The following is a 19,843-nucleotide window of genomic DNA, read 5'->3' as shown; positions in this document are numbered from 1 at the left end:
AAAGTGTTTTTTTCCCCCACTCTCTATTTCCAGAAATACTGGCGAGTGATTGGCGTTTTCACACAACGATGTGGCCTAGGTGGGCACTTTACAGTACTCAAGTTAATAAATTCCATTTACCAGTTTTTTTCATCACCTCAAATTCTCCTTACCATTGCCAATACCAGTTATTGTCACTACTTTACCCTAGATAGCTTAAAATGCTTTCTTGAGGAGTCAGGAGGACATAAATCTATATATGTCAAAGCTGTGGGATTTTGCAGGTGCAAACACATCCCCCGTACTCTGTTACGACATCTGCCTTTTAAAAATTTTGTGCTACCTCTCGAAAGGTAATGCACTAGTGTCTCTCTAAGAGTTGCCCCTCCTATTCCTGGTAATCTGAAATTCATTTCTCTTAAATGTTCTTGAGATCTCAATAATTTGTAGTGATGGGCATGGGAAATTTTGGCACAATGTTCCTTTGAACTGTCAATACACAGCAATACAATTAGAGAATTAGTACTGTATTTGGGATGTCTCAGAGCATTTTTAGTAAACTAAAATGGTGGCTTTGATCAATAAAGTTACTCAGCGATACATTTTGTAACGTTTATTATTTTAAGTGCTAAATGTATCTGACACATATAATTGGATAAGGCCATAGTCAGGCCTCCTTCTGAATCAACGTGAATTACTGGTAGTAATAGGTATTCGCTGCCACGGTTAGGATAATATGAGGCGATTAAATAAATTAATACATGGAAGTTTGATCCACAATGTAAAATAAGCCCTATGATATGTCTGAGGTATTTTCTGACTGTAACTATCTAACTTCTGTCAGTGATGCTTCTCTTGTTTATTGGGCGATTAGGGAAAAAGCTTTGAATAAAAATTTATTCAGTCCCTGTTGCAGTTGAAATCCATGTTTCACCCTTTGCAGATCAAAGAATTTATTTTGTGCCACTTAAAGCATATTCTTTACTCAATGCTGTTGCATTCTCCATTTCAGTGTTTCATCTCAGAATTAGTTTGTGGAATAAATCAATCTTTTTTTTGCTAATTTGATGTGTTCTATTCACTCCAGTGGTTTGAGTTAGTCATTTTTCCAGTTAGAAATAATAGTTTTTGACCACTTGAGTTGGTGTGTCTGAACAGACAATACTGGTCTCCTTGATTTCCCCTCTTCTTCCTAGGCACAGAGCAATGGCCTCCTGGTGTATCTCTAAAATACGTGGGAGGTGACCAATTTGGGCATGTTAACATGGTGATGGTCCGGTCACTGGAACCTCAGGAAGTTACCGATGTCAGCGTTCAGATGCGAAGTCCAACTACGCCAGCAATGTACCAGGGACAGTGGCGCATGTGTACAGCTACTGGGCTTTACTTTGGAGGTAATGAGATAAAATGAGTGACCTACTTAATAAGTGAGGGCAAGTGATGTTTCACCCCAGTATTTTCTTGTCCAAGTGATGATGAATAATTTAATTGTCTCTTTTCAGCATACGGCGAATTAGTTTTCTGGGAGTCTGGGCTTTCAGAAAATGGCCAGTATAAGTATTGTACAAGGCCAGTGAACCGGAGATAAATCAGGAAGTAATTGTAATGCCTCAGCACATAGGTTCTGTTGTTCAAGGGCGGTTTTAACATTTCTGTAGATTTTTGCATCTCTGGAGCAGGGGTATCTAAACTATCATGTCAACCATATTTGGTCTATGAATCCCAATAATCTGGTCCATGGCAGCCTGGGCAACTTTTTTTCTTCTGTGCTTGAGTTTCTAAACAATTTTTCTGTTTTAACTTTGGCCTGGAAGTTTTGCAAAAGGTTGTTCTTGACATTGTTGCCTAATGGGTGGATAAATCCTGAATTAGAACAGCAAGACCTGTTTTTATCAGCAACTTGAAATATCTACAAATGAACAGGAACATTTATTTTAAACTTTATATTTGACCATTGAGGCTCCATAGTATGCAGCATGATTATAGGAAGATTCTGATAATTCATCATTCTATAATTATACATCCTTTCTGTTTTAATAGGAAATATATTTTAGCTTTAAGATACTTATGCACTATGTTAAACTTGGATGCTGTATTTCTCTGTTTTGCCCCCTCTTAATTAATCCTCTTGAATAAAGTAAAAATTTTTGTTCATCATTTTTTTTTTGTTGCAAAGATCGCCATGTGATGAGATGGTGGTCTGGTAGGTAAGCTTGTATCTTTTATCAATGCTTTTGTGCGACAAGCTGTTTGTGAAGTTCTGTGCATTTCAATTAGGCTAAGTCTGAAGAAGTCCTTGCATTGCTCCCGCTTACCTCTTTCTCTGCACCTGCTCCCTCCCAATTCTCCAGAAATGCTGAGCAAAATGTTACCTATTCAATGTGCAAAAGGCAAAGACAGGTTTTTGAATAGAGGGAAGTGCATATTTTCTTCTGCATTATGTTCAGGGCCAACATGTTCCTGTAAAGGTGAAGGGTAGGAGCAACAAATCTGGGGAACCCTGGATGTCAAGGGATATAGAGGATTGGATAAGGACAAAAAAAGGAGGCTTATGGCGGGATCAAAGGGCTCAAAACAGCAGAGGCCCTAGAGAAGTGTGGAAAGTGTAGGGGGGTATGAAAAAGTAATTAGGAGAGTGAAGAGGGGGCATGAAAAATCAATGGCGAGCAAGATGAAGGAAAATCCCAAGGCGTTTTATAAGTATATAAGGGCAAGAGAATAACCAGGAAAAGAGTAGGGCCCATTAGGGACCAAAGTGGCAATCTGTGTGTGGAACCTGAGGATGTAGGTGAGGTTTTAAACATTACTTTTCATCTGTGTTCACTATGGAGAAGGACGATGCAGGTGTAGAGACCATGGAGGGGGATTGTGATATACTTGAACAAATTAGCATTGAAAGGGAGGAGATATTAGCAGTTTTAGCGGGCTTAAAAGTGGATAAATCTCCAGGCACAGATGAGATGTATCCCAGGCTGCTATGTGAGGTAAGGGAGGAGATTGCAGGGGCTCTGACACAAATTTTTTATCCTCTCTGGCCACAGGAGAGGTGCCAGAGGATTGGAGGACAGCAAATGTGGTACCATTATTAAAGAAGGGTAGTAGGGATAACCCAGGTAATTACAGGCCAGTGAGTCTAATATCAGGAGTGGAGAGCAGTCGAACCTGTGTGGGAGCACCTAGAACCCGGAGCGGATAAATTCAACACCAGGCTCGGGGCCTTCACTTACCATCAGGAGCGGAGAGCAGTCGGACCTCTTCAGGAGTTGGCGCGCACTGACTGAGTTTGGAAAAAAAAAAAATTTGAACAGCGACATCACAGGAAAGCTGCAAGGTGATTTGTTGGTGAGTAACTGCTGTTCAGGAGTATCAGTAAATAGCTGGGTTAGTAACTAAAGTAAAGAGAAAGGTAAGGTCTACAGTTTTTTTTATATAGTAAGTAGTGTTTTTTTTTTAGGGAATCAAGGTCCCTCGTGTAAAGAATCTCAAAATTTTTGAGTAATTTAATGGAGTAAGTTAAGGGTAAGTCATGGCAGGGCAGCTCGGCAGCGTGGAGTGCTCCTCCTGTGCAATGTGGGAAGTCAGGGACACTTTTGGTGTCCAGGGCGAACACGTGTGCAGCAGGTGTCTCCAGCTGCAGCTACTCGAAATCCGCGTTTCGGATCTGGAGTAGCGGCTGGGGATACTGTGGCGCATCCATGAGGCTGAGATCATTGTGGATAGCACATACAGGGAGGTGGTTTACACCGCCGGTAAAGACTGCTCAGGCAGAAAGGGAATGGGTGACGTCCAGGCAGAGTAGAAGAACTGGGCAGGTCGTGCAGGAGCCCCCTGGGTCCATCTCCCTCTCTGTCAGATTTTCCCCTTTGAATACTGTTGGGGGAGATAGCTTCTCAGGCGAATGTAGCAAGAACCAAGTTCATGGCACCATGGGTGGCTCAGCTGCACAGGAGTGAAGGAAAAAGAGTGGGAGAGCTATAGTGATAGGGGATTCTATCATAAGGGGTACAGATAGGTGTTTCTGTGGCCGCAAACGTGACTTCTGGATGGTATGTTGCCTCCCTGGTGCTAGGGTCAAGGATGTCTCGGAGCAGCTGCAGGACATTCTGAAAGGGGTGGGACCTGTACGGGTCAGGTTGCACCTGAACGAGAACAGGACCAACATCCTTGCAGGGAGGTTTGCTAGTGCTTTTTGGCGGGTGGGGGGGTTAAACTAATTTGACAGGGGGATGGGATACAGAGTGGAGGTACAGTAGGGGGTGATGCACAGGCAAACATAGAAGAGAAACTAAGTCAGTCTGGAAGCAGAGCAAATGTAGACCTGTTGAGACAAGCAAATAATGCAAGGCTGGACTGCATCTATTTTAATGCAAGGAGTCTTACAAGAAAGGCAGATGAATTGAGGGCATTGATTAACACATGGGAATATGATATTGCTGTCACAGAGACATGGTTAAGGGAAGGGCAGGACTGGCAGCTCAATATTCCAGGGTATAGAATCTTCAGGCGTGACAGGGGAGGGTGTAAAAGAGGAGGTGGCATTGCACTATTGATCAAGGAGTCAATCACTGCAGTAAGGAGGGATGATATCTTAGAAGGTTCCTAAAATGAGGCCATATGGATAGAACTTGAAAACAAAAAGGGGGAAATCACTTTGCTGGGAGTATACTGCAGGCCTCCAAACAGTCAGGGAGAGATAGAGGAGCAGATATGTCGGCAAATCTCAGAGGTGTAAAAATAATAGGGTAATAACAGTCGGGGATTTCAATTCTCCAATATTAACTGGGATAGTCTTAGTACAAAAGGCTTAAAGGGGGTGGAATTCTTAAAGTGCATCCAGGAGAGTTTTTTGAGTCAGCAATGAGAGTCCTACAAGAGAAGGGGTTGTACTGGACCTAATCTTCGGGAATGAGGTTGGACATGTGGTAGAAGTGTCAGTGGGGGAGCATTTTGGGGATAGTGGCCATAATTCTGTAAGATTTAAGGTAGTTATGGAAAAGAACAAAGATGAACCGGAAGTAAAGGTACTGAATTGGAGGAAGGCCGATTTCAATATGATAAAATAGGATCTGGCCAAAGTGGACAGGGAGCAGCTACTTGTAGGAAAGTCTATATCAGATCAGGAGGAGTCATTCAAAAAGGAAATAGTGAGAGTTCAGGGCCAACATCTTCCTGTAAAGATGAAGGGTAGGACCAATATGTCCAGAGAACCATGCATGTCGAGGATTGGATAAGGAAAAAAAAAGGCTTATGGCAGATTTAGAGTGCTGAAAACAGGGGAGGCCCTAGTAGAGGAGTATAGAAAGTCTAGGGGGGTACTTAAAAAAAAAAGTAATTAGGAGACCGAAGAGGGGGCATGAAAAAACCACTGGCGGCAAGATAAGGGAAAATCCCACGGCGTTTTTAAATATATTAAGGGCAAGACGATAACCAGGGAAAGAGTGGGGCCCATTAAGGATCAAAGTGGCAATCTGTATGTGGAGCCTGAGGCCGTAGGTGAGGTTTTAAATTATTACTTTTCATTTGTGTTCACTATGGAGAAGGACAATGTAGGTGTAGAGATCAGGGAGGGGATTGTAATATACTCGAACAAATTAGCATTGAAATGGAGGGGGTTTTAGCGGGCTTAAAAGTGGATAAATCCCCAGTCCCAGATGAGATGTATCCCAGGCTGCTATGTGAGGCAAGGGAGGAGATTGCAGGGGCTCTGGACACAAATTTTGAAATCCTGTCTGGCCACGGGTGAGGTGCCAGAGGACTGGAGGACAGCAAATGTGGGATCATTATTCAAGAAGGGTAGTAAGGATAAACCAGGTAATTACAGGCTAGTGAGTCTAGCATCAGTAGTAGGGAAACTATTGGAAAAAATTCTGAGGGACAGGATTAATCTCCACTTGGAGAGGTAGGGTTTCATCAAGGATAGTCAGCGTAGCTTTGTCAGGGGGAGATCATGTCTTAACAAATTTGATTGAATTTTTCGAGGCGGTGACTAGGTGTGTAGATGAGGGTAAAGTAGTTGATGTAGTCTACATGGACTTCAGTAAGGCTTTTGATAAGGTCTTGCATGGCAGATTGTCAAAAAATGAAGATCCCATGAGATCCAGGGCAATTTGGCAAATTGGATCCAAAATTGGCTTGTGACCAGTGGTGTACTGCAGGGATTGGTGCTGGGAACCTTGCTGTTCCTAGTGTACATTAATGATTTAGACGTGAATATAGGAGGTATGATCAGTAAGTTCGCAGATGACATGAAAATTGGTGTCGTAAATAGTGAGGAGGAAAGCCTTAGATTGCAGGACGATATTGATGGGCTGGTAAGATGAGCTGAGCAGTGGCAAATTGAATTTAATCCAGAGAAATGTGAGGTGATGCATTTTGGGAGGACTAACAAGGCAATGGAATATACAATGGAAAGTAGGACCCTCGGAAGTACAGAGGGACCTTGGTGTACTTGTCCATAGATCACTGAAGGCAGCAGCACAGGTAAATTAGGTGGTTAGGAAGGCATATGGGATACTTAGCTTTATTCGCCGAGGCATAGAATTTAAGAGCAGGGAGGTTATGCTGGAGCTGTATAAAATGCTAGTTAGGCCACAGCAGGAGTACTGTGTACAGTTCTGGTCGCCACATTATAGGAAGGATGTGATTGTACTGGAGAGCGTGCAGAGGCGATTCACCAGGATGTTGCCTGGGCTGGAGCATTTCAGCTATGAAGAGAGACTGGATAGGCAAGGGTTGTTTTCCTTAGAGCAGAGAAGGCTGAAGGGGGACCTGATTGATTTATACAAAATTATAAGGGGCATAGATGGGGTAGATAGGAAGAAACTTTTTCCCTTAGCGGAGGGATCAGTAACCAGGGGTCATAGATTTAAGGCAAAGGACAGGAGGTTTGGAGGGGATTTGAGGAGAATGTTTTCACCCAGAGGGTGGTTGGAATCTGGAACACACAGCCTGAAAGGGTGGTAGGGGCAGGAACTCTGAACATTTAAGAAGTATTTAGATGAGCGCTTGAAACGCCATAGCATACAAGGCTACTGGCCAAGTGCTGGAAAACGGGATTAGAATAGATAGGTGCTTGATGGCCGGTATGGATAGGATGGGCTGACGGGCCTGTTTCTGTGTTATATAACTCTACGACTGTATTTATTTGGAATTTGTCAAATGGTAGTGTATTGTATTTTAACGTTTAGTGCACCAGCATAGAAAGAGAGCTCTGCTGCATTAATAGATAAAATCTGCTTCAGTTTTCCAGAGGTGTCATTTAGTCATTTTGTCGGACTTTTTAAAAAAATTCTTTCATGGGTTCTGGGTGTTGTTGGCAAGGCCAGCATTTGTTGCCCATCCCTAATTGCCCTTGAATTGAGTGGCTTGCTAGGCCATTTCAGAGGGCAGTTAAGAGTTAGCCACGCTGCTGTGCGTCTTGAGGTACATGTAGGCCAGGCCAGGTAAGGACAGCAGATTTCCTTCCCTAAAGGAAACGAATGCAGAATTTAAAAGAATAAACCTGCCATACATCATTATTGAATTGTGTTATTGAGCAACTGTGATGCAACAGCTGCGTTAATATGGCTGTCTCTGCCCATTCAGTTCCCAAAATAACCAAGGTGGACAATTTTTCAAATGTCTACATAAGCATCACACCAAATAGGATATTGGTAGGAAGATGGTTTACGTCCATGATTTTGTCATATGATGAATTCATACTCTTGTCTATTGCTTTTCAAGTAGCGCTAACTGGACGACAACTTTTTCCACACAGTAAGGAAACACTGAGATGAGAGTCATCTGTCTGTGCCTATACACCTTCTAAGTGAATGACATTACAGAATGACATTTGAGGCTTCGGGGCAGGTCAACTGGGCATTTCTAATTAGCCCTTGTGCATGACATGGGATGATGATGGAAAATTCTTTTGAGGCGGATATCTTGCCTGCCTAATACCTCAGTGGGTACTGAGCAGGATGAAAACTGGTTTGATCTCTGGTCTGTGGTGGCAAGATCCCATATTTGATGTAATTGTTTATTGGCAAAACCGTTGGCGGGGTGGGGGGACTGCGAAGGGGACATGGCTGAAGCCCTGATTGCAATTTAATGACTGTGCTCCTCCCTTTGCTGAAAGTAGGTGTATCTCTATCCGATTTAAGGTAGGACTGAATTTGGCTGTGATGTTCATTCATCGGCAAATAATCTTGCCATCATCAAAGATGACCTCCTTGGACAGGGCTTGGAAGGCCAAATGTTGTGAGTTCAAGTCTGCCTTTTTAAGGAAAATAGCAGCAAATTGGCAGCAAAGGAAAGCAGATTTATTATTCTTAAAACAAAATAATGCAAAATTTGGAAATCTGAAAGGAAAACTTTTGCCATTTCAGGCATAGCCCTTTAGAATCATCTTTCCTTTCTTTACAAATGCTACCTGACTCAGTATTTGCATCACTGGCTGTCCTTATTCCTTCCTTTTTCCTGCCCCCTTTCCAAACAATCATTTTCTCAGGGCAATAGAAGTTGGAGAAGGAAAGATATTTTGCAATTCAAATGTATACAACATTTATGATCTTAATTGGAAGCTCAACTGTGTATATATATATATATATAGATTGCCAAAGAAAATTGTTTACATGAGGTGGAAAATATTTAAATGTAAGCTGTACTCGATTCTATGGTTATTAGAAACTTTTACAAACAAAAATTCAGCTCTGTCATTATTGCCATGCTAATCATAATTCCATGCTTTTGTGTTACTCTCAGATGTGATTTGGGTGATTCTGAGTGTTGAAATCGGAGGCCTTTTAGGAGTTACGCAGCAGCTTTCTTCATTTGAAACAGAATTTTCTTCACAACCCTGTCGCAAGATTGAAGGCAATTTTAACCCTTTCGCATCACCACAGAAAAACAGGCAATCTGAAGACAACAATGTGAAGGACCCCGGGGGCCAAAGTACAAATCCCATCAGTAAAAATGCATGGGGCCCAACTGAAGACCAAAATGAACAAGATCAAAATGGACTGTCGCAGAACTCTGTAAATATCTCCCCTAACAGTCACTCTAGCAACTTATCAGTGGTGACTTACAGTCAGGTAAACACAGAATGATTTATTTTGTTTGTCCCTTTTTCTATTTTTTATATGCATGTGTGAGTGAGCTCATGAAGTTGAGGGATGATAGTGTTGGGAGAGAACCTTTTCCCATTTTATTCCTTGATGCACCATTGAAGATCCCCAGCTCAGGTCATTCTGCAGGCCAGATGGAATAGGAGCCTTACCATCTTTTTGTTAACTCTTGATGCAAGTAAACCTTAACTTCAGAAGCGATTGCTGGATTAGTGAGGTTGTGTTAAAATTTGAAGGGAGTCTTTCTCATTTTGTGTTGTAAAATTGAAGTTGAACTACCCAATTCAAAGTACTCTCGCCATTCGTGAGAGTGAAAATTTCATCCGTTTTATCTTGGAATGTAATGATGCACTGTACTGGTAAGCTTTCTGTTCTCTCCTATTTGCCCCTGGACAACAACAAATATAGATGGTTGACTTTCCTGTGACCTGGAATTTGACATAAAATCCTTTTGAGTGCAGTTTTCTTGACACTGGGAGATGAACTACATTTTGCATCCTTAGCTTCATAAGAGTATTTGAATGCTTACAGAGGCTGAAGAACACAAATGTATGTTAATAGTGTTCTGTAAATAAAATGAAAAATCTGAGCTTTGTTTTATAATTCATTTTAAGTTTCACTGTTTTGATTCTTAACTGTCTTTTTCTAGTTTGGTATCTTATCTGTTTTCTTTCTTAATCTGCCCGGTTCCTATTGCTTTCTCAGTCAGGAGTGTGGTACACTGTCTGTAGCTGAATCCTCTGTCTTGAATATTCATACTTGTCCAGTATCGGGCAACCAGGACTTTTTTCCTTGCCTTAAGATAGAGCATAGTGCGATGTGTGGTCCTGAATTAGTGCAAGTGAGTTGGTCTGTCAGTTGCTTGTGATCCTTCAGCTGGGGATCTGACTTCCATTTCTGGCTACACTAAAATGTTTTTTTTTGAAGTACAGCTGTCTGCTGGTTGTGTGAAGCCCAGAATCAGTATAATCCTGAAATGCAAGTTTTATAAACTGGGTAAACACATACTTAGCTTACCCATTATTAGATATGAAAAATATTTGGAAATTCTACTTTTAATCAGAGGTTTTTTTCCCTCTCTTCGACTCTGAATGCCTCATAGTTACGTTGGACAGGAGGGAGGCTTCAGTAAACAGTTTGAAAACAGTACGAAGGTCCCAGGTTGAATTCCTGGTCTGTGCTATTAGCCAGTTTTAGCTGGGGCAATGGTGAGTCAAAGTGGATCCTACCATTAGCTGCCTTCTCAGATAAGGAAGGAACAAGTTTCTTGGGGTTCCTGTCCCTGAAACACAATTAATAATCCATCAAGTGTAAGTGAGAGACTTGACAAGGATTGGGACCCCTTCTGCTGATGGTGTTTTCAGATGACCGGGTTTACACAGGTTATTTTGGAAATAGGTACCAGAGGACTGCTGGTGCTCAGGGAGCCATATTCCACTGTGAATCTCCACTAGTCAGGACAGGAGTGTTGAGGGGAGTTAAGAAAAAAAGTCCTTCACAAAATTGAGCTTTATGATTTTGATTTTGAAAAGAAATCAGAATAAGGAAACAAAAACCCATCTTTCATTTCTGCCCTGCTCCATCAAAATGATTAAAGTAGAAGTCTGAACAGGCAGTGCACATGATATTTTGCAGAGACAACTCTTGAGTACCCAGTGGCATTCATTTGCTCAAATGATGCACAAAGATAATTTGGGAGAGCCTTTAATACATTTTTCATGCACAGAAGTACTCCAGCACATAGCTGAAATATTTACTAGTTGTATCAACAGCATTTAAATGACCCTCTGCAAAGCTGTCTGAGTGAAACAAAAGTTATCTTCTAGTGAGGGCCTTGTTAGAAAGATTATCTTTATGATCTTGTTGTTTGAAAGGAGGACAACTCCAATAATAAAGATGGTATGATATAGGAATGTGTTGGGAAAGGTTTAAAATAATATTAACTGGATTAGTATATGCTGCAACTTGAAATATTTTTGAATTAATTGAGAAAAATGATAGATTAGGATTGTGCCTTATTTTTGTATGGTGATATACCAGTGCTGTAGAATGTAGGGAACTGAATTCACTTTAACTGTCCAGTTGCTAAGCGATGAGCTTTGGTTTCCAAGTACTATATTAGATGGGGGACTGTAGTTTTTGTTTTTATACTTTTGGTGTCGGGCTGGTGAAGTGCTTACATTTCCAGTGCAAGTTCTTGATCGTCTGTGGTAAGTGTCTATTTTGAATATGAAAACTGCCAATGTGAGTGTACTGCAAGAAAGTCTGTGACACTAAATGGGTTTGTTTGTCCTTGGGCTAAATCATTTTGAGGATACCAGTTTAGTATAAGTTTTTTTTGATTAGACCAACTGAACCAAAATTGAAGAGTGAGATTAACTTCTCACCAAATTCTGTTTCTACATAACCGTATACTCCTTAACTCCTTGCTGTGATGTGGTGTTTGGAAGCTAATTGGCAAAAGAACAGGGAAATCTTTTCAATTTTCCAAGGCAGCATTTCAGTTTCTAGGAGAACCTATGAGTCCTAAATCCCCGTACCTGAGTCGTCTAAGTGTTTCTCGACTGATTAGTCTTGCTTTGACCTCTGATCAGTTTTTCCAGCTCAAGAATATTTCTGATGTAACTGTTTTAAGTCACCAATGTTTTGCTGATGTTGCCAGATGTTCTAAGTATAACTGACATTGGATGCTGCATATTTAATTCACTTGACAGCTGTAGTGGAAGTAACACCAATGGGTGTTTTGTTAAACAATTTAATGTATTCTATTTAATAAAGGGAACTTGCATTGGTGAGAATGTGATAAACTTCTACCTCCTATAATTGCAGGACCAAATCCTGTCAGAGGCTGGGTTCAACACACCTGAAGTGACAAGTTTGTAAGAATGCATAATTAATTGAACACAATCCTATTGATGATAAACAACCAGCCTTTTTAAGACAAGAAATACTCCATGAAGGTCTCGTTCTAATCAGCATGAAAGACGTAAGGGATTCGCCAAATGGTTTCAGGGCTGGGGAGAAGAGAAGAAGAGTATCATTAGTTTACCATCTTGGGTTTCAACACTGATATTGGCAGTAGCTACAATGAAACCCTTTAAGGCCTTTTTTTTCCCTTTCTGATTTCCCTTTCTCTGCTCAGGTGGTTTACGTTGTGAGTCTTGGGCCACTTTCATAAACTTGAAAGCCAAACAGTTAGAAGACCTCCGTGCTTAGAATGGCCTAATTGTAGATCAATTAATAAAGAGGTCACTGAAATACAAAAAAAAGTTGTACATGAAAAATTGTGACAATCTACTTACAGCAATCATTGCCTTTTTAATTCAAAGCGATCAACTACAATTTTGATGTGACATAAGTCGTTCTGATCTATTGCTGCTAATTGCTTTCCCTCGATACTATTTTATGCTTCATGAGGTGACGTAGTATGTTGCTTTGTGTGCTGCACCAGAGTGTAACGGTATGTAAGGTTCTGCCTGTGATCTTCACTTGCTCAGTTCCCAGTTGGAGATGGGAGTGCATGGGAAGAAAATGGTGAATTGTAGCAAAGCATCCTGGGCTCTAGGGAATGAGCAATGGTAAAACTCTACTTAGAAGTTCTTCAAAATAAACTTCTCACTATGTACTGTGCCCAGTCCCTTGAGGAATTGGCCTGAAGCTAGAATTTTTCAAAAGGGAGGAGCTAGTTAACAGGATTGAAGGAATTTATTGATGTCCGTTCTGAGGAAATGATTATTGTGCTAATTTTGATTAATTTTTCATTACTCTGCTCAGTGCTAGCTCTAAATTTGTATTGGCGGGCTAAAAACTCCTGAGTGCTACTTTTTTGTCCATGGGCAACTTGCATTTTAAACGTCACTGCTCTTCCATGAAGTTGTGAGTGGCCTCTTTATTTCAATGTGTGGTACATTCCAGATTGCTGTGCACAAGCATGCCTTAAAGGGAACATTGTCCATTCACAAACATATTTGGTTACTCCTCAGACCCAAGCCGATTTATTTCCCCCTTTTTACCCCTGTTGGGATCTTCTTTCCTGCCTTCCTCTCCTCTGTCACCCAGTTATATCACCTCTCATTTCTCCCCAATCTAACAATTTGCGGCACCCACCCCACCAGCCCCCGAAATTACTGCCCCAGACCATGATTATTCCTTCTCACTATCCAGTCACTGCCACAGGCTTGAATACTTCTTGAATAAGACCACAGCTCCCCTCTGTCAGCATTCTCCAAAGGTCCCATCGAGCCACTTGTTGCCTCCTTTTAGAGCAGCTATCCCAGCTGCAATCTTCTGGTGCCCAATCTCGTCATCCTTCCTGTCTCAATCACTCAACCCACAGCTGACCCCTTGAACTGTGCCAGCAGATCAACAATTACTGCCTCTCTGCAGTTTCCTCCAGAATGCTCTTCCATTCAAATTATGGCCTTACTGTCCACAGCCTTATGGATGATTGCATTGAAATCATGTCATTAAGAGAAACATGATTCATGGCTGTCAACAATTTCCCCCCATACTGAAGCCTCCCCACCTGGCTATAGTTTCCGCTACCTGCTGTGTGCATACTGTCCGTGTTGCAGCGTGGTCCTTATCGTTAAATCTCACCTTGGTCTCATCCACTCCTCCTGGTACCGTCTCCATTTGAACACTTCGCATTTTCCACCCATCTCACTCTCTTTATATAAAAAAAAATCCTTGTTCTCTCCCACCCACCCAGGTTTCTCATCAGGATATCCTCATTCCTTACTCCCCATCATCTTTGCACTGAGTGCCTCCTTATCCTCAGTGATTTCAACCTGCATCGCAACTTGGCCTCTCTCCTAAGTCTTTTCCTCCTTCCTTAACATTTCTTTCCATATAAACTCTCTTGCCCATATTCATGGTCACACTATTTTCCCGAAGGTTTTCCTTGCCCGAGCTCTGAACCTGCTTCTTTCTCTCATGTCTCCCTTATTGCGTCACAGAGCTCATGTTGTCAACCTCCTGCTGTCTCAACCGTGTTGCAACTAAATTGCTGACCATTCAGCCATCCTTCTCAGGCCCCATGCTAGCTGACATTGCAAATGTTTCCCCCTCAAGTACTGTCTCCCTCCCTTTCAAAACTGCCGTCTGACGTCCCTCCTCAAAAAAACCCACCCTTGACCCCTCTTGTTCTTGCAAACTACCATTCTATCTTCAATCTTTCATTCCTGTTTAGAGTCCTTGAATATATTAATCACTCTCCCAACTTGCCCACAACTCCATGTTTCCATGAATCTCTCAAATCAGGTTTTCACCCCTGCCACAGCACTGAAATGGCCATAATCAAAGTCACAAATGGTATCATCTGTAATTGTTTGTGCACTTCTTGTCCTTTTGACCACTCTGCAATCTTTGACACGATTGATCACACCTCTCTTCCATTATTCAGTTGAATGGGACTGTCGTCAACTGCTTCCGTATTATCTGTGCAGTCATAGCCAGAGAACCTCCTGCAATGGCTTCTTTTCCCATTTCTGCACTATTGCCTCCATTCTAGGCTCCCTATTTCTTGTTTATGTGCTACTCCTCAATGACGTAATCTGGAGACACAATGTCACATCCATATGTACGCTGACAACATCCAGCTGTATTTCACCACCACCTTTCTTGACCCACTCCATTGCCTCTGTTTTCAGCTTGTCCAGCGTGAGTCCCAATTTCCTTCAATTAAGTATGAGAGGACTGAACCATTGTTTTCGCCCTTTCCCTCGCCCCTCCACCCAGCATAAACTTCATTCCCTTGCCACTGATTCCAGTCTCTCCCTGGCCACTGCCTCACTGAACCTTGCCCTCAGAACTTTGCACTTTTCCAACTCTGGCCTCTGGTGTAACCTCCACTCCTTCACCCCACCATTGACAGGCTTGCCACTAGCTATCCAAGGCCGAAGCTCTGAAATTCCCTCCATATACCTCTCCGCCATTTCACCTGTATCTCCTCCTGTAAAAGTCTTAAAAGACTTCTTAAAACCCAGTTCTTTGACCAAATTTACAGTCTCCCTCTGTATCTCTTTAATGTCAATTTTTGAATCACTATGCTTCTGTGAAGTGTCTTGGGACATTTTTCTCCGTTAAAGGCGCTATATAAATTCAAGTTGTCTCATTTTGGGGCTAAGAGAAGTATGAAGTGCTAATAATGTTGAACACCGTTTTGTTTTTAAACCACTTACTCCTTGATGTGAATTATATGACTATATTAGTTCCATACTAAATGTGCTGGAGCGTTCTAATTCAGTATCTGGTGGGCACTTAGCCATTACACAAAAATTCCCCATGTTAAACATTATTACTGTTTCCTGGTATCCAAAGCCCTGAAGTTGACAGCAGTGGAGAATAGAGCACTTGACATGGGTGGTGTTGACACTAAAGGCCTGCTCGGGTATGCAATTGAAACCCGACCCGGACCCGACAGAATTACATCTGACCCGGCCTGAGTCCTCTGATTTTTTTTTCCCCGCACCGACTCGACCCAACTACCGGAATGAAGTTGATTGTATCAAAGAGGTTGTGCTGTACCTTGCATGGATTGGAGATGTTCACTTGCTCCCCGAAGATAGTGCGGAGTCCGGATGCACGTTTCCCGACTTGACGTCCTGGCTGTTCAAATTTTGAAGTTTTTCTCTCCGAGAGCACTGTGTCCGACTCGGCTCAACCCGACCGGAGCCTGAGTGCCAGACCCGGAATAGAGACCCGACCCAACCCGAACCTGACACATGTCGTCGGTTCTGGTTGGAGGTTTGGGTTGGGTAGCCATGCTCTAGTTGACACTGGTGTAGTATGAGTGCTCTTCTAAATTTCAAGTTAAAGCACATTTTTGGTGAAACTTAGTCAACACTGTTCCTTGTATCTGATGTGTGTTACACTTGATCTGGAGTGGGAGCATTAATGAATATGTTCAAGTCTGCAGTGCTGATTATTTGCGAATTAAATGGCCGGATTTTTCTGTAGCTGGGCAGCTAACGTGTCTGCCATTAGACACCTCTGCACTCTTCAGCTTTTCAAATTTTTGCCCATTAAATTGCTTAATGGCGCAGCGAGGGAAACGGCATCTGGCATCAGAGTGAACAGGGCAATGAACTAGATCTCCTTAACCATTAGATTGAGAAATAAACAAAAACGAGAAGAATTCAATGTCAAATCAAGTACAGAAAGATAAAGCAAGAGGGAAAGAAAGATTGGACTAAGTGAGAGAAGAGACAAAAAAAATTATTTTAAATTTGACACTTAATAAATCTTCAACAACAATTAATACTTGAAGGACTCCGACTCCACACTTATAATAGTTAATTTTCCATCCCAGAGAAGTTAATTGGCAGTAATTAATAAGTGTTGCGTCGTTGAGAGTGCTTGCGCTTGAAATGACGAGACTTAACTTTGTGTGGTGAGCTTAGCTTGTGTCTACCATACAAATACATCAACTTCATGATATTTAATGCCTGCCAATGGTAGGACAGACAGCAATACTGCTGTTGCGAAACTAATGGCAGAGCAACACGACTCCAACAACTTTTAGATATTGGTATTTAACAGCTCTTCCCCTGAAGTTGCTGCGCCACTAGCCTCACTGTTATTTTGACAGCAAAATCTGGCGCTGATCTTCTGGGATAATGAACTAAAGATTTTGATAAATGTGCCATTTAGAGGGTTGTTGGCAGTTTTTTCCTCTTTCCTTGCCATGTGTAAAATGTTTGATTTTGTAAGCTTTGTCAAATACAGTTTTGGAATTTCATGTACTGTTGCATGGGCTTTTGTGACCTATAAATTTGTAAAGAAGTAATATGATCAACCAATTATTTTTAAAGGGAGCTTTATCTTTTATCCATTCAGTTTATTCATTATTTTCTCTCAGAGAATTTTAAAGCACTGGTCAATTACAGCTTTCAATAAATGGAAGACCTTGAGTAGTGATTTTTAACATTACTTTGACCAGCCTCCTGTGCTGAGACACAACACAAGCAATAGGAGCAGGAGTAGACCTTATGGCCCATCAAGCCTGCTGCACCATTTAAAACTATCATGGCTGATAAGATTCAACTCTATTTCCCGCCCGCTCGCCATATCCCTTGATACCCTGAGAGACCAAAAAACTGCATATCCCAGCCTTGAATGTATTCAACGATGGAGCATCCACAACCTTCTGAGGTAGAGAATTCCAAAGATTCACAACCCTTTGAGTGAAGTAATTTCTCCTCATCTCAGTCCTAAATGATCAGCCCCTTATCCCAAGACTGTGCTCCCATGTTTTAGATTCACCAGTCAGTGGAAACAATCTGTCTACTCTATCCAGCCCCTTCAGAATTTTGTATGTTTCAATGAGATTGCCACTCATTCTTCTAAACTCCAGAGAATATAGGCCCAGTTTACTGAGCCTCTCCTCATCAGGACAAACCCCTCATCCCAGGGATCGATTTAGTGAACCTTCGCAGTACCGCCTCCAGTGCAAGTATATCTTTTCTTAAATGTGGAGACCAAAACTGCATACAGTACTCCAGTTCTAACCACATCAAAACCCTGTACAGTTGTAGCAAGACTTCCTTATTCCTGTACTGCAATCCCCTTGTAGTAACGGCCAACATGCCATTTGCCTTCCTAATTGCTTTCTGTACCTGCATGTTAACTTTCTGCTTTCGTTGTACAAGCACCCCAAGTCTCTTTGAACATCAACAGTTGCAAGTTTCACTCCTTTTTAAAAAAAAACTTCTGCTTTTCTATTCTTATGACCAAAGTGAATAACTTTGCACACTCCAACATTATACTCCATCTGCCATATTGTTGCCCACTCATTTAACCTGTCTATATCTCTTTGCAGCCTCTCTGTGTCCTCCCCACAGCTCACCTTTCCATCTACCTTTGTATCATCAGCAAACTTGGATACATTACTGTCTTTTCATCTAAGTAATTAATATCGATTGTAAATAGCTGCGGCCTTAGCACTGATCCTTGGGGCACTCCACTACTTACTGGTTGATATAATTACACCACGTTCAAAGTTGTACATTTTTTCCCCCTCATGGAGATAAAATGGGAAAGTACTTTGTTCAAATTCACTCAAAGAAAGGCACCATTTGTCTCGCCATCTGTCCTGTAAGTGGTGATGTGTTGGCGTAAATGACGGTTTTTATGTGTAAACCTAGACTATGAAGGTTGTATAGCCTGATGATGTCAATGATGGGGGCGGGGAGAGGTGTACCATGGCCGAACAGAAATGTGTCCTTTATCAGCATGGACATGCTTGCCAGTAGGGGCAACTGGATAGCAACGAAGAATGGGAACATACGATGTCTTATTTCTGATGAAAGGTCATCAACCTGAAACATTAACTCTTTATCTCTCCACAGATGCTGCCAGACCTGCTGAGCATTTCCAGCATTTTCTTTTTTTATTTCAGATTTGCAGCATCTGCAATATTTTATTTTTGTATTAGTGATTTATTTCTTCCCCTTTTTTTTTCCTGTCTCTCCCCCTCGCCCCCACCACCGCCGCCAAAAACGTCCAGGGACGCTGAGATCTGCCCCTTACCTCTGACTGCAGAGATCATCTGACCCTAACTACAGAGCAGGAATTGAAGCTGGAACTTTGCTGATCTATATAGCTCTGCAGTAAACTACATGTGTACTGATAGAGCCATTGCTCTTGGTTTGGGTTCCAAATTTAAATACCAAATTCCTGTTCCCTTGACACTAATACTGTTTCTCAACCTGTAGCTTCTGACTTCCAACAAATTCTGGTACCCAGAAAGCTTTGCATATTTTGTCGTAGATATGTCAGAAATCTTGAAGCTTCTAATAGACTTATTCTATAATAAACATCTCTTCAGTTTTCTGAGCATCATACTGAGCCATTTTACCAGTTTACTATTAATGAAAGAACTTGCACCTTTTGATGTTTTCAGGATGTCCCAAAAGATTGCTTCTGAAAGGTAGTTACTGCTACTTAGGCTATTGTAGCAGCCATTTTTCTTGCACTGTGGTCTCATCAGCAGCAAATGAGGGAAGTAACCATTTAATCTTAACTTGATAGCGTTGGTTGAGTTGGCCAGGATACGAGGAAAATTGCTTTCTTCTAATAGTACCGTGGGACCTTTTATGTGTACCTGAACAGATAGGGCCTCAATCTGACATCTCATTAGGCACATCTGACAATGCAACACTTGGTATTGTGCTAAAGCATTAGCCTAGATTGGGTGCTCAAGTCCTAGAATGGGGCTTCGATCTATAACTTTTTGAGTCCCTTTGCCTGCCATCTAATTTTTTCAGTAACCAGAAGGCGTTGTGCTAAAAATGAAATTTGTAATATAAACACAAAACATGCAGAAATAAACCCAATCCTTTTTAACTTGCCTATTGTATTTTTTTTTGTGTTTGATATGTCTTTGTCTTTCCCCTCGGAAGCTTGGGGCTTGAGTTCTGCAACATCTTTTAGGTCCCTAAGTAAAGTATTTCATGCAAGTAGCAAACTCCCAGACTGCATCATTGTATACATGTTACACCTTTTTATCGTCTACAACTCCAAGAATATGCTATTGTTGATGTGCTTGTCAGTCTAATAAATTAGAATTCTCAATATGGATTAAAGCTGCTGCTTTCTCCATGCTCTAATACAATGATGAAGCTTACAAACAAAGCATTGTTCAATTTGAGAATAGTCAGTCAATTTTTTTAAAATTTAGTGTGTTAAAGGCATATCTGATTTTCTGATGGGATAAACAATAACTTTGTCTCTCACTTATACCCTTCTGATTGAAAATC

The 19,843-nt window shown here is 41.5% G+C and overlaps 1 protein-coding gene across 7 annotated transcripts in view; it reads left to right on the top strand.

Moving 5' to 3' along the window:
* ilrun (inflammation and lipid regulator with UBA-like and NBR1-like domains) overlaps positions 1-19,843 on the top strand; it is a 100,609-nt gene that overhangs the window by 43,664 nt on the left and 37,102 nt on the right. For 5 of the 7 annotated variants that reach the window (XR_010977466.1, XM_068057065.1, XM_068057068.1 and 2 more), the window contains exons 3-4: positions 1,176-1,373; positions 8,722-9,050. Coding sequence is in view for 6 of the 7 variants with exons in the window: in XM_068057065.1 (XP_067913166.1) it covers positions 1,176-1,373; positions 8,722-9,050 (527 nt within the window). In the remaining variant the exon portion in view is untranslated. Of the gene's footprint in view, positions 1-1,175; positions 1,374-8,721; positions 9,051-11,912; positions 19,835-19,843 lie in introns of those variants that run through there. The other 2 variants (XM_068057066.1, XM_068057071.1) reach the window with 2 other exon arrangements.

Source organism: Heterodontus francisci, chromosome 25, assembly GCF_036365525.1.
Source record: "Heterodontus francisci isolate sHetFra1 chromosome 25, sHetFra1.hap1, whole genome shotgun sequence".
NCBI classification, from domain to species: Eukaryota; Metazoa; Chordata; class Chondrichthyes; order Heterodontiformes; family Heterodontidae; genus Heterodontus; species Heterodontus francisci.
This window is presented reverse-complemented; position numbering and strand designations above follow the sequence as displayed.